The 15064-nt window shown below is 46.5% G+C and overlaps 1 protein-coding gene across 1 annotated transcript in view; it reads left to right on the forward strand.

Annotated features, from left to right (window-relative positions):
- Positions 1–15064, forward strand: part of NCKAP1L (NCK associated protein 1 like) — a 45260-nt gene that overhangs the window by 17589 nt on the left and 12607 nt on the right. The window contains exons 14-26 of the mRNA XM_070370890.1: positions 71–152; positions 328–386; positions 917–1062; positions 2182–2314; positions 2628–2747; positions 5277–5422; positions 5730–5861; positions 8620–8838; positions 10296–10426; positions 13009–13106; positions 13234–13327; positions 13481–13563; positions 13863–13943. Coding sequence (XP_070226991.1) covers positions 71–152; positions 328–386; positions 917–1062; positions 2182–2314; positions 2628–2747; positions 5277–5422; positions 5730–5861; positions 8620–8838; positions 10296–10426; positions 13009–13106; positions 13234–13327; positions 13481–13563; positions 13863–13943 — 1524 coding nt within the window. The remainder of the gene's footprint in view (positions 1–70; positions 153–327; positions 387–916; positions 1063–2181; positions 2315–2627; positions 2748–5276; positions 5423–5729; positions 5862–8619; positions 8839–10295; positions 10427–13008; positions 13107–13233; positions 13328–13480; positions 13564–13862; positions 13944–15064) is intronic.

Consider the following 15064-nt stretch of genomic DNA (forward strand, 5'->3'; position numbering starts at 1 on the left):
GCCAAGCCCTGTGGTCCTCGTTTCTCTCCTGGTGAAACTTATGGCCCCTTGACTCCACCTTCTCTTTTAGAACCTGTCCGTGTGTCCTGAGGAGGAGTCCATCATAATGTCCTCATTCGTCAGTACCCTCTCCTCTCTGAATCTCAAACAAGGTAACTGGAGGGAAGAGGGGGAGAAAGAGTGAAGGTGAACATTTTTTTCTCTAGAAATATGGGTCTCTTGAGCCAGGGAGTAGCCGAGATGACTTTGAAGAGGACCTACCATTTCGTGCAATTGGATAGAGGTGCTGTTTTATTATTTCCTTTTAAACTTCTGTTTTTCTTGCAGTTGATAATGGAGAAAAATTTGAATTTTCTGGATTAAGACTAGACTGGTTCCGTCTACAGGTAGGTTTGTTTCTGAGAATGGTCCCTCATTCTTAAGGTTTTTCCTTACTTACAATCCCCCCCTCTCTTTTTTAGAATTTTATTTATTTTTTGGCTGTGTTGGATCTTCATTGCTGAATGGGTTTTTCTCTAGTTGTGGTGCGTGGGCTTCTCATTGCAGTGGCTTCTCTTGTTGCAGAGCATGGGTCCTTGGGCACGTGGGCTTCAGTAGTTGTGGGTCCCAGGCTCTAGAGCACAGGCTCAATAATTGTGGAGCATGGGCTTAGTTGTTCCACGTGCAGCATGTGGGATCTTCCCAGACCAGGGATCAAACCTGTGTCTCCTGTATTGGCAGATGGATTCGTTACCACTGAGTCACTGAACCACCAGGAAACTCCTCTTCCTCCTCTTTTTAACTCCAAAGTTCTGCTGTATGGAATAAAAACTGCTGATTGGATGGGACAAATCTCAGTCAAACTGTAGTCCCAAGACTGGGGAGTCTTTTTCATTTGTCTTGTTTTTCTCCCCGCTTTCCCCACCTCCAACCATAGGCATATACCAGTGTGGCTAAGGCTCCCCTGCACTTGCATGAGAACCCAGACTTAGCCAAGGTGATGAACCTCATTGTCTTTCACTCCCGAATGCTGGACTCAGTAGAGAATATGCTGGTGGAAACTTCTGATTTATCTACTTTCTGGTATGTCCTGAGCTCTTTATCAATTAACCTAATCTCTTGCCTGGCCTCTGTGGAGCACTCTAATTCCCCCAGACACTGGGAAGACTTGTTTTCTTTGAGATCTCTTTAGAGGCAGATGCTATAACTCCACGGTTTCTTCATTCCAGTTCTTATCAAATGGTAGGAATTTGAAGCTGATTCCCTTTTGTGCTGGCTTTCTTTAGGGAAGCCAGTTGGACTTCACACAGTCTTGACTTCTCTGGGATAATTCATCAATTGTCTGTTCTTCACTGTTATCTTTGGAAACTTCTTTAGCATCTTTTTTTTTGGACCTTGTAATTTAAAAGAGACATGGAAAATGTGGAAGTTTAGTGGAGATGACTGAAAATAATTGGGAGGGCTGGGGAACAGGGCCTTTAGAGAGTGCACATGATTGTCTTACTTAGGTATCATTTGGCCTTTACTCAGTGACCACTGTTGTGCATAACTCTACCCTTTGAGGAATCAAACATACAATACAATATGTTGGCTCTGCTGTCTGCATTCTGCATGGTTAGGAAGGTATAATACCCACATGTGAAAAGGACATAATAATGGCAAATATGCATGCCATTGAGAGGATACAGGATTGAGGAAAGATCAGTCTCATGGAATTACTGAGAAAGTTTTCTGGAGCCTGAGTGTCAAATTTTGGGAGGGATGTGGATTAGTAGTATTGAGAGGCTTCTAAATCAGGGCTCAAATCATGCAGGGGTTCTGGGGAAAGAATAGCAATTTTGTACAAGAAAAGGGAAGGAGACATTACTAGCCTGCCCTGGGATCCAGTTAAAAAAAAGACTGAAAGGGTTGAGTTTCTTGGTTTTCTCTCTGCTTTAAGAGTAGGGAATTTAAAGAGGGAGGGATGAATATCAATAAATATTTGTTCAGGGAGGGGAGTTTGGGGGTGAATGGATACATGTATATGTATGGCTGAGTCTCTTTGCTGTCCACCTGAAAGTATCACAACATTGTTAATTGGCTATACTCCAATACAAAGTAAAAAGTTTTAAAAAAACTTTTGTCGAAAGAATCAATATTCTCTCCACCTCAGAGGAAGCAGCTCCTAAACCCTGGTCCTGAGTCTCCTTGTCTGTTCCATAGCTTTCATCTCCGTACCTTCGAGAAGATGTTTGCTGTGACCCTGGAGGAACCCGCCATGTTCCGTTACGCCATTGCTTTCCCCCTCATCTGTGCTCACTTTGTCCACTGCACGCATGAGATGTGCCCGGAGGAGGTGCGTGTCCTGAGCTCCAAACCCTGTCATCCCTCTAACCATGTCTCATTATTATTCCCTCAAAACGCAGTTTCAGGGGTTGATTTTGGCCCCAGGAAGGGTACCCATAGATACCTGGGTATCTTTTGGCCCCGTAGATATCTGGTGCAAGTCCCTGAATGTCTCAGCTTTATGTGCAGGGTGTCCTCTCTCTGGGTCTCATTTTCTTCTTCTGTAGAAGTGGGTGGCTCAGGCTGGGGTCAGAACAGTATTATGTGGAAGACACGGCTGTCTTGGTGATGACACTTTCTTGCTTGGGTCCTCTTTCCCGCAGTACCCTCACCTGAAGAACCATGGCCTTCATCACTGCAACTCCTTCCTGGAAGAGCTGGCCAAGCAGACTAGCAACTGCGTCCTGGAGATCTGTGCTGAACAGCGAAACCTGAGTGAGCAGGTGGGTTCAGCCCTCTCTCTGTTTCAGTCTCCCCTCTGCTACTCCACCATGCCTTCTTGCTATCTACCTCTGTCTTCTTCTCAAATACCAAGTTCTCTAAGCCTTTCAGGTAGGGCTAGGGCTTTTGTATGCATGAGTTTATGGCAGGCTTCTTTTCTTAGTGTCATCCCTTTAATCTTTACTCCCTTGGGACTTGATAGAAGTGTCTAAAAATACCCTTATTTGAACAGTTGCACTTCAACAAAATCTGGTCTTTCATCTGAAGAGTTTCAAGAGATGAGTTAACTTTCTAATTTGCTTCTCCTCCTCTCTCTGCCCTGCATACACATACTTAGAACAACGGCCCCCAGATCACCTGTCTTGTCTCACTGTTCTGTCCATCTGCACCCTAATCTGTAGCTATCTGAACATTTTCAGGCACCTCCTCTGTGTTTATCTTCGGGGTTGCTTTTATGTCTTTGTTGTTTTCCCCTCCCCTCCCTTGACTGACTCATAGCACCTGGTCATGATTAGCTCAACCTAAATTTATAGAACATTTGAAAATGAGGGACTCGTTCTGCTGTTGCCCTGGAGTCCTTCAGGTTTCCTAGACTACCCAGGCTTCCTGGGTTTGAGTCAGGCTTTGTAGCAACTTTGGTAGGAGGGGAGTCAGGTTGTGTGTGTGAGCATGTGCGTGTGTGTGTGTGTGTATACATATGCCCAGTTATATTATTACCAAACCTTCCCATTTTCTCATATGTAAAATGTGGATAAAAATAATTTATTAGTAGAAGTAGCATAAAGATGAAATGAAATAGAGTATGTTAAGTATTTGGTATGTAATTCTCAATAGATGTTAGCTGCTCTATTATTTGGTATTTTTTGGGCACTAAGGCCTGTGCTGGGGTTTTGGGATGGAAAGGTACACAGTTCTGGCCCTTGGGGAATGTTCCAGTCTAAGGAAAAAAGAAGTACAAATACATGTTTGAAAGACATTTAAATAATTAATGCAAAGAAGATATGTAAACAATTATGGGTATATTCATCACTCAACTTGAATACCTACTATACACACAAAAGCACACAGTTAAAGATATTTGCTCAGTGCTGGGTCAGGGGTGACTGAAACATAATGTGAGTATTATTTTCACACACAACAAAACTTTTGCAAATGGATATTGGCCCCTCCAAAGTTGTCATTTTGAATAAATAATTAATGATGTTGCATTACTAATGGAGCTACATTTTTTGGAATTACTTTCAGAATCTACCCACAGACCCTGTTGTATAATTTCAAGGTTGACACATCTTTGCCCATCATGGTAGACCTGATTTTTTTTGGAAATAGTAGGAACTTGAACTTTAAAAAAAAACCAATTGTGACTATAAAGTAAGAAAACCAGCTTAATCATGGCTATTATCCTATTGTAAGAGTAATTCCAAATGAGGAGTTTCCAGTCTTGCTCGGCACATACTCAGTGTCATTGGACTAAATGGAGAGAATTCCAGAGTGATTACCTTGAAGGAGAGATCTGAATATATAATTCTATCTTATATTTTCTGTATGGCTAATGGGGGTATCTTGTTAAAGAGAAGAGATGCAGGATTGATGTTTAAGTAACAAGAAATGTAGTATCTTTTTTTTTTTTTTTTTAAAAGAAGATGTAGGGGCTTCCCTGGTAGCTCAGTGGCAAAGAATCCGCCTGCCAATGCAGGAGACATGGGTTCAATCCCTGGTCTGGCAAGATCCCACATGCCTCAGAGCTGCTAAGCTCATGCACCACAGCTATTGAGCCTGTGCTCTAGAGCCCAGGAGCCACAGTTACTGAGCCCATGCCCTACAACTACTGAAGCCTGAGTGCTCCAGAGCCTGTGCTCTGCAACAAGAAAAGCCACCACAATGAGAATCCTGAGCACCACAGCTAGAGAGTAGCCCTCACTCCCCGCAACTAGAGAAAAGCCCGTGCAGCAATGAAGATCCAGCACAGCCAAAAATAAATACATACAATTATAGAAAAAAAGAAGTGGAAAGAGTGCTGGCCACGTTGTGACCTCTGAGTCTTTGGGGGGTTGTGGTAGTGGGGGTGTCTGTCCATGTTCCATATCCATGTGACAGGCTATGAAGGAATATAGCAAGTGAGATGGTAGTTCCACACTAGCAAAAAACAGACCATCTTCCTAGGTTGGAAGACCCCTGAAAGCACAATTGAGTGGAGCTCTTAGATTCTTTCTACTAGAAATTTTCCACTAGGAAAGACTTTCTCTCAGGAAGTGGATGGGGGAATTGATGATCTGGTCCCTGAAGGAAGTTGCCATCTTGAAACTCTGAAGCTAAACATGGGTAGATATTTAATGAAAGCTAACAGAGGTGAGCATGTGCTAGGTAGGCCCCCAGTAGAGAAAGAGATGCATGGACGGAAAGAGAGAGAAAGGCAGAGCAAGCAAAGAACAGGCAATAGTGGAAGGACCTGCTTGTAACTGTCAGGTGGACTACTCGGCAGTTTGAGGAAGGAATCTCATTTTTCCATTCACGTGTGTTTGCTTCTAAAGCTTCTCCCAAAGCACTGTGCCACCACCATCAGCAAGGCCAAGAACAAGAAAACCATGAAGCAGAGGCAGGCTCCCAGAAAAGGAGAGCCTGAGAGGGACAAGCCAGGAGCGGAGAGCCACCGGAAAAACCGCAGCGTTGTCACCAAGTGAGGCCCTGCGCCCTGAAGGGCCAGCCAGCACTATCTCAAGGAAGGGAGGGCAGGGAAGAGAGAAAGTGATGCCAGCAAAGGGGAGCGGAAGTGGTGGTGGGGAATGGCAGATATGGAAAAGCAATTCAATGTGAATTTTCTCCTTTGCGTTTGAAGTCAGCATTAACGTGTACTGTTCTAGGATGAGTTTTTTGAGAAGATGAAAGGGATCCAGGAGTGATGGGCCTGACAGATCCTCCCCAGCTACTAGCAGGCAGGGCCAGACCTGTAATGAGGTTCATTTTGCTTTCTTAATTTTACCCAGCATGGACAAGCTACACCTGAACTTGACGGAGTTGGCACTGACAATGAATCATGTACAGAGCTTCTCTGTGTTTGAACACACCATCTTCCCTTCTGAGTATCTCAGCAGCCACCTGGAGGCCAGATTCAACAGGTATCACTCTTTCCTTGTCTTCTCTTTGCTTAGTATGGTAGTGCTCAAAGTTGGGTTGCATTAGCTCCATCTTGGTCATTCTGAAGCAGCTAATCTGGCATAGGTCCTAGGCATCTCTATTTAAAACAAATAAATGAAGAGAACCCCAAACCTTTATAGGTTATTTTGATAGACAACCAGAAATGGTTTAGTAGAGTGAATGGGGCCTCTGCAGTCAGCAGAGCTGTGTTGATGCTCTTCACTAAGACGCCAGAGCAGGTTATCTATCTCTTGAGCCTCAATTTCCTACCCTATAAAGTAAAGATAATGATATTTACCTTGTTATGAGAATTACCTGTAATTGAGAATCGGTAGAGCGTTAAAGATAATCTTGAGTGACATATATAGGCCTCAACGAAATAAGTTCCCTTTCCCTAACTTTGCCTCTCATTCTGTTGCCCCCGAAATTTGCAGGAACATTCCTTGTATTGAAATTGGGCACTATAGTCAGCAAATTAGGGAATGAGGGGAAGACGTTTTTATGAGTAATCTGCTAGTCTTCTGTGTTTCTTTTTACAATATGTATACTAGTATATTCACCCATTCATTCAGCAAGTATTTATTGAACATCTACTGTCTGTTGGCAGCGTTCCCTAAGCTGTTGATACAGCAGTATACAAAAGGAATAAAGATTCCTGGCCACATGAAGTTTCCTTCTAATGGGAGAGACAAAATGAGAACATCGGATATAGAGTATTAGATTAGAAAATGATAAGCGCTAGAAAGGCAGGAGAAGGAGATAGGAAGGGTATAGCCGTGGCGGCGGTAGAATTTTACGTAGGGTGGCCAGGGAAGGCCTGCTTGAGAAAGTGACATTTGAACGAACTCCCTGAAGGAATTGAGAAAGCTAAGTGGGTGACTGTCTGCGCAAAGAACATTCTAGGCAGAGGAAGCAGCAAGTGTGAAGGGTCTGAGGTGGGAGCGTGCCTGGTATATTCAGTGAGCATGGAGGAGGCCAGTATGAGCGAGCAGGGGGGAAACTGGCAGGACGCGAGGTCAGAGAGGCTGGAGGAGGGGCAGACAGACGGCTCAGCTGCCTCTATGCCACCCTCAGGACTTTGGCTTTGATTCTGAGTGAGACAGGGAGGCTCGGCAGGCTTTGAGCAGGGGCAAGGATAGAAGTAGGGAGAATAGTCAGGAGTCCGTACCTGGATTGTAGGAGATGCAGGCTTGTTTTTTCAATTAGGTTTTTGCCTTGGTGACAGTAAAATTTGTTTTCATACCTTACACTTTAGCTACATGGAAGTAAGTGCCTCAGGCACATATAAAATGTCAAGATGACAATTTGATAATCACCCACGTGCGAACCTTCAGAAACTGGCAGTGGTTTCTAGGCCCTGGAGCAGCATAGGTGCGATATTTTAGTTTTTTTTTTTGATATTTTAGTTTTTCCTGAACATCTCTAATTCTTTCTTCATTGACACTCTTGCTCCTAAAGCCCCGAAGTTGGCCTAAAGGTTTGGCCTCAATGAGAACTCTAAAATAGATTAGGCTTGCATCTGTCCTTTCCATAGTATTTTCCCTCAAATGGTTTTCCTTCTCCTTTTCATCCGGGAAGCAGGTGCTCCTCTTCCCCTCCTCTGCCCCATAAACATTTTTCCAAAAATGCAAAACAAACAAAACTCCCAAACACCTGTGGCTTTAGGGAGGACCTGATGGACTCATTCATATTAATGTGCTGATGACTGACAAAAGCAAGTGTTGACAAGGTCTGATGTTCCTTTTTCTCCTACTGTTTACATTTTTTATTATCGTTGTTTTTATAGTTGTTTATTTAATTTTTGGTCTCCATTGCCACGCGTGGGCTTTCTCTAGTTGGAGCAGGCGGGGGCTACTCTTTGTTCCGGTGTGAAGGCTTCTCTAGTTGCGGGGCACGGGCTCCAGGCATGCGGTCTTCAGTCGTTACGGCTAAAGAGTGAGAGCTCATTAGTTGTGGGACACGGGCTCTGTCGCTCTGCGGCATGTGGGATCTTCCCGGACCAGGGATTGAACTGGTGTTCCTTGCATTGCAAGGCAGGTTCTTAAACACGGGATCACCCTGTTTACATTTTAACAGGGAAGAAAGTCTGAAGGACGAGGACTGAGTCCAACTATGAATTCTCAGGTTCCCGGGGAAGGTATTTTGGAAGGGTCTGGGAGTCCAAGAGGGAGGCGGTGTTGCTGATGTGCCCCTGAAATAATACAGTGCTGACAGTTCTTCCTTCTCTAAGGTTGGCTGGAGCTGTGTGCCAGCCAGGCGCACTCTCTCCACCTGGCATCCCATGGCCACTCAGCATTGCACTGCACATCTAAGGATTTCTGGGTGTGGTTTTCCATTTCTGACAGTGACTGGAACTAATTCTTTCCAAAGAGAAAAGACAAACACTGGCCCTGAGAATACAGGAGGTTATGAGACAGCTCATACAGTTAGATGGATGGCATTTGGGACCCTAGATCTTTTACCACCTGATCTAAATTTCCCTAGAGGAGCCAGAAGAACATGGTGACTGAGAATCAAATGTTAGTGGAGTCAAGTCCTGGCTCCGTCACTTGAACTTCTCTGTGTCTCGGTTTCTTCACCGTAAAATGGGGATGATAAGTGTACCTACCTTTTTGGGTTGCTATGAGGTTTGCATGAGATAATGTGTGTAGTGAAATCGTAGTGCAGCACCTAGAACACAGTATACGTGTGATAACTATGTTTGACATTATGGCTGTGATTATGGTTTTTGTCACCCAGAGCCATTGTGTGGCTGGCTGGCTACAATGCTACAACCCAGGAGATTGCCAGGCCTTCTGAGCTGTTGGCAGGAGTCAAAGCCTACATCAGTTTCATACAGTCACTGGCCCAGTTTTTGGGTGCAGATGTGTCCAGAGTCATCCGCAACGCCCTCCTGCAGCAGACTCAGCCACTGGACTCGAGTGGGGAGCAGACTATCACCACTCTCTACACAAACTGGTCAGTGTTGCTTATCCTTGCTCTCTGCCTTACTCTTTTTGTTAGCACTTTTTCCTTTAAGGGCAGGACCTCGGGACCAGGCATTTCAGCTCCTAGGGTCACAGACCCCCAAACAGAGGCTTGTTTCTGCCCGAGGACTAGAGCTATAAGCTGGGGCAAACTCAGATGTCCTCTCTCCACCATGAGGGTTCTTTCCAAGCTTCCATGTGACACCCACTGACCCCCCTTTTCCTCTTCATCTGCAGTTCCTGACCTTTCTTTTCTGGATTCTTAACTGTTTTCATTTCAAATGATCTTTCTTCCTCTTTCTGAAGTTCTCTTATTTCTCTTTTCATCCAGCTTCTCCGTCTGAAGACCATTCTGTCTCATACCTTCTCTCCAGAGCACTGTCTTCTCATCTTCCAATGTGACCATATTACGTTTAGTAGAGTGTTTTTCATAGGGAAAGGGGCCTCCTCCCCCAAACTGGAGGGGGCAGGCATCAGCAAACCTCCTTTGAGGTTTTAAGGATGTAAAGGAGCTGGAGTCCTACCTCCCTAAGCCACTGGGTGGCGCTCTTAATCCAATATCAGCTTAGTATGAGTCAGGCTGCAAAGAACCCCCTGAGAAGGCGGGTAAGCCTGAGATGGGGTTTGCAATACATACATCAAGCTGGGCCTGGCAGGTAAGGGAAATGGGTCTTGTGGGCTGGGTGGGAACTTTGAGTAGTAAGGGCATGCCATTCTAAAGGGGCAGCCACCACTTAGTACCATCTGATTGCTGCCTCACTAAATTATTATTTTTAATATAAAATCTCCGTTTAAAAAATTTGACAGCGAATTCAAATTAAAAGGAAAAAAACCGCACGTTGAGTGCTGGTTTTGACCTACCCGGGTTAGCTTGTGACTTCTGTAAGACCTAGCCCTAGAGCTAGTGCCTGGGTGAGTGACAGGGGTTACCCAGCCCTCTGCTGTCATTGGCTGGAAGCCTTCTTAGCTTGCCCAGAGGTCAGGAGGGGATATTTGGAGACTGGATGACAAGTGTTCACTGGGCTTCTCTCTGCCCAGTAGGTTTGACTTGAGACTTACTTCCAGGCTCCTAGGCTCTTAGTTTCTCAATGAGGAGGTTGAGGCTAAGTATATTTAGGAGGAGCCCAATTAGTAGGAATTTTTGTCTTGTCAGCTTAGGCTTGTCTTACCCGACAGAGAAGGGCCAAGAGTGCGGGTGTGCAGTAGCTGGAAAAGGTGCTGGGGCATGTCCACCATTACCTTTGACAGCACAGCCCGTGTCCAGCAGGTGAGAGGCAAAGCGGAGTCACGTCACTGCTGGTTGTTTCTGAGCCAGCAGCCTGGGATGTTTATTAGAGCGCTGTGCTGTCTCCTCCTCCCCACCCCAGTCTCTCTTCCTGAGCCCAGTGGTGGTGGTAGGAGGGAGGGAGTGAACACTCATCTTCTGTGCTCTCTTGGCCAACCCTGCAGGTACCTAGAAAGTCTGCTTAGACAGGCAAGCAGCGGGACCATCATCCTCTCGCCAGCCATGCAGGCCTTCATCAGCCTCCCCAGAGAGGGGGAGCAGAACTTCAGCGCAGAGGAGTTCTCTGACGTCTCTGGTGAGCTCAGAGTCTGGTCTCCTGTCAAGGAGCCGAGCTTTCTCCTCGGTACAATATCCCAACTGATGGACCCCATCTTTGTTCTCCTGCCTTCCCAGAGCCTCATTCTATACTCTTCTAGATCTCTGCTAGACTCTACCTTAGGGACGATAGGAGAGATTTCAAGTGAGACCCAGAATTGGGAAGTGGCTTGGGGGTTGATGGTGGAGAGAGAGGATGAAGGGAGTTAAGAGCTAGGCAGGGGCACTCAAAGGGTAGTAAATGGTTATTTTCCGTTTCCACAAAGAGTAGAGAGTAGGACATATGATGAAGGATAAAGGATAAATGTAAGGACATTCTGATGTTTGGAATTATTAAACAGTGATCTCATGTTGTGGCATCTTCTTCCTGAGGGATACATTTTAGGTAACTGATATTTAATAATGACGATGACATAACTGATGACGTTTAGTGTGGGCTAGGTTCTGAATGTTCACATTTATTAACTCCTTCACTCCTCACAAGAGCCTTGAGGTTGTTATTACCCCCATTTTACAAATGAGGACACTGAGACACCAGAAGTGACGGAGCTTAAGTTTGCACTTTCATAAATGGTAGAACTGGAATTTCATCTCAAGGCAGTCAAATTCCAGAACCCAGGTGCTTAATCACTTTGTCGTGCTGCTTCCCAGTGCACAGAAGTGCTTTAGTGTCTCAAGGCAGGCAGATGAGTGTGTCATGAATGAATTGGGAAGTTATTCTCTTTTTAAAGAGGGCTTGAAGCCGTGCAGATCCTTTTTAATAGATTTGTTTGACTGACTGATTCATGAACTATCCAGCTGCTTCCTCCTTCCTCTCATGGACCCCGCATGGGATCTGAGACAGGTAGATGCTTCGGTGATGCTGCCCTCTCCATTCTTCCCCTTCCTTGGAGGGGGTGTTATGGAGGGCAGAGCATGCAGCTCTATTCTCCAGCTCTGCCTTCTTCCTGCCCTCACACTGACTCCATCAGTGAGCTGACCCTACTCCCTACCTGCTGGAGGCTTCAGATGTCCCCTTCTCATCAACTCCTCCCACAAGCTGTAGGCAGCATCTAAAATCAGCTTTAGGTCTTGCTGACAACTGACGAGCAGCAGGAGGCAATGTTGATTTCCCCTTCTGCCACCCCCACCCCAATTTCCCAGGGTTACCATGGTGATGGGGCAATGCTGCTGCAAAAATAGCTAGATGGATAGAGAAGGAGGCCCTAGGGTTACTAGCCTAGAGAGGACTAGAGTAAGGTGGATCCAAACTGGTGGATCAGCGTGTCTTTTCTCCAGAAAGGGTAGTTCAGCCCCTCTGCCTCTCTGTCAGCATTTAGCATTATTTAAGGTGACCAGTTAGGAAATCCTTTCCTAGTTCTCAGCTCAGTTGTTCCTATTATAAATAGGTGACTCTAAAAATGTCTAGTATTTTATTCCACATGAGACTCCATGTCCGCTGCTGTGGCCAGCTCCACTGCTTTTGTCAGTGGTAGAGGTGGAGATGAACTGGTCCTGCCTTGAAACCCTTGAGTATGGGGGCCTCAACTTCCCTTTCCCTCTGAACTCTTATTAACTAGGTTAAACTCACCTTTCCTCTCCTCGTCTCTTGTTACTTCTGGTCTTTATGGTTTTCTCTGCTGGGATAGTCCATAGCAAGAGATCAAAGCTGGAGCTCTTTCCTGTCTGAGTTTGTCCCTCAGGTTTGCAACATGGGATTTCCCCAGCCAGGCTTTATTTAATCCACAAAGTGTCAGAAGCAGGCTGGTTAGGGAGGGATAAGGTAATGGAGCAGACTGGAGGAAGGAAGGGTTTAGAGGGAAAACAGTTGGGATAATGGGGATGTGTGTTGATTATGCTCTCCTAGCAACTCTGTGTGGAGAAGGCAATGGCACCCCACTCCAGTACTCTTGCCTGGAAAATCCCATGGACGGAGGACCCTGGTGGGCTGCAGTCCATGGGGTCACTAGGAGTCGGACACGACTGAGCGACTTCACTTTCACTTTTCACTTTCATGCATTGGAGAAGGAAATGGCAACCCACTCCAGTGTTCTTGCCTGGAGAATCCCAGGGACGGGGGAGCCTGGTGGGCTGCCGTCTATGGGGTCGCACAGAGTTGGATACGACTGAAGTGATTTAGCAACAGCAGCAGCAGTAGCAACTCTGTGAGGTATTCAGGGTGGATTTTAATTTCTTCATTCTGCAGAGAAGGGAGCTGAGGCCCAGAGATGGTCTTACATCTTATAAAGCTAGTGCAGCCAGTACAGCAAGAGGAAAGCCCAGGTACCAGGTAAAGGGACTTGGCAAAGTCCAGATTCCTGTAAGAATGAAAAGTAAATAGGTATCACTTGTGGTACATCTTGGTGTGAGTGCCAGTGGGTAGAAGGTTAACTGTCCTACAGGCAGGCCAGACCTGTCACATGAATGCAGGATTTCAGGCCACATGTGCTCCCTACTTCCCTTCCTTGCCATTTCCTTTCCTTGCTGAAAAACATTAGACATGTTCAGACTATCCTATAGCTATTGTGCAAATGCACCAGTGCCCTCTGGGTCCTACCTGGGGCCTCTGCAACTCTATTCCAGAGATGCGGGCCTTGGCTGAACTCTTGGGCCCGTACGGCATGAAGTTCCTGAGTGAAAACCTGATGTGGCATGTGACTTCGCAAATTGTGGAGCTGAAGGTACTGTGGATGCAAGGCCCCGGGAAGAAGGTCCAGCCTCGGGGGAAGCGGGGTAGCCTAGGAGACTGGGGAGAGATGTACCATGGGTCTCGTCTTTTCTTGCTTAATGTCTCTGTTCTGACTGCAGAAGCTGGTGGTAGAAAACATGGATGTACTTGTTCAGATCAGATCCAACTTCAACAAGGCGGACTTGATGGCTTCTCTGCTGCCCCAGCTGACAGGTGAGCACATCCCCTAAAGGGAGAAGGAACTGTGGAAAAGCATTGTGGACCACAAGGGGTTGTTGGAGCTATGAGGCCTTGGCTGGGTCTGAAGAAGCAAAACCGTTGCCATTTTCCCACATTCTCTTCTCTCATGCTCTTCTTTCTCCTCAGGGGCTGATAATGTGCTGAAGCGCATGACCATCATTGGAGTTATCCTCAGTTTCAGGGCCATGGCCCAAGAGGGACTTCGAGAGGTGAGTGGGGGTGGGGGGGCTGCCACAGGATAAACAGAATAAAGCGCTGGGTGGGGCTTGTGTGAGAAGTTGTGGAGAGGGTTGTTGGCAAGCATTGTGGAGAAAGGAGCTTAATCCGGTAGAAGTCCTGGAAGATCTCTGAGGACAGATGAACTGGAGAAATCTGGACGTGTGACAAGGGAAGTAACACAGAAAGTTGGCTAAGTTCTAAGCTGAGGCCCTGTTTTGCTTTTTTTGTTTCCACCTATGTTTGAAGTGCTGGCCTCTGTCCTTGGACTCATTTGTCTTCTTTCCTCCAGGTTTTCTCCTCCCACTGCCCGTTTCTCATGGGTCCCATCGAATGCCTGAAGGAGTTTGTCACGCCAGACACAGATATCAAGGTATCGGGGAATGCAAAGTGGAATCCAACCAGGAGATTTCTGTTGTTGACAAAGGATAGAGCTAGGATCTTGGAAGGGAGGAGAGGGCTCTGAAGAATACCACAGGAAGAAGAGCCAGGTTTTCAATAGAAAAATATCTGGGGAGGTTTTGTGGAGGGAGGAATTTTGGTCAGAGAAGAGGGTTCAGAGTAGGGGAGCCCTGGGGAGATCCTGTGGGGGCTGGGGAACGTTACTGGAGGGAGAGCAGTAAGGGCAAGGATCACAGTATCTCTAGGTTTTCTCCTAAGATGTGCAAATTAGATTCTGAACGATGTGCAGACAAGTCCCCTCTTTAGTCAGGAGCCTGGGAACTTTCTGTAAAAGTTGGTTCTTCCATTCCCACCCACCCTGCCTGCCCTCAGATTGTCCTTTCCTTTTCTGGCCTGGTCTTCCTCCCAGCTCTGAGACGGTCTGGTTTGTGTGCGCGTCATTTCCTGTAGGCATGGGGAAAGGGGGAGGGGCCTCTGTCAGCGCCCAACCTAAACATCCGTTTCCCCTCGCCCTCCTCAGGCTAGCTTGCCTTTTGAATCACCTGGAGCAAACAAGTATGTTTCGCAGGAAATACAGCTGCACAGCGCACAGGGCAGGGCACTTCTCTTATAACTGACTCCATTAATGGAGGGAGGTCTATGAGAGGAAGAAATTGGTTAACAGGAAGATGTTGTTCAGTTGCTCAGTCGTGTCTGACTCTTTGCGACCCCACGGGAAGTAGATGCTAAGAGAAAAAACAATTTCCCTTACCTTGAGGTCAGAAGAATCGTGAAAATTTCCCCTCTCTCTGCCTGAAATCAGATGAGGGCCAAGTGGTCACGGGCCATGAGGGGTGATTTTTCACTGGATGGCTGCTCCTTCAGGCCCTGGCTTGGATTTCACTGTGGGCCCCGGGTTTCTGGCAGCTGTTGATGTTGGGGCGGAATGCTCTGGTCTGTCAGGAGTGTGTCTAGCTGGTATCTTCCTGGCAGCTTTGAGCTTTAGGCTCTGCCTGCCTATGAGGATAAACAGGTGTGTGGAGATGGGGCTGGCCTTGTCCATCAGAGATTCTGTTACTACCTCCGAGGGGCAAGAAGATGAGGAGAAGAGAA

This window comes from Bos mutus, chromosome 5, assembly GCF_027580195.1.
Source record: "Bos mutus isolate GX-2022 chromosome 5, NWIPB_WYAK_1.1, whole genome shotgun sequence".
Lineage (NCBI taxonomy): Eukaryota > Metazoa > Chordata > Mammalia > Artiodactyla > Bovidae > Bos > Bos mutus.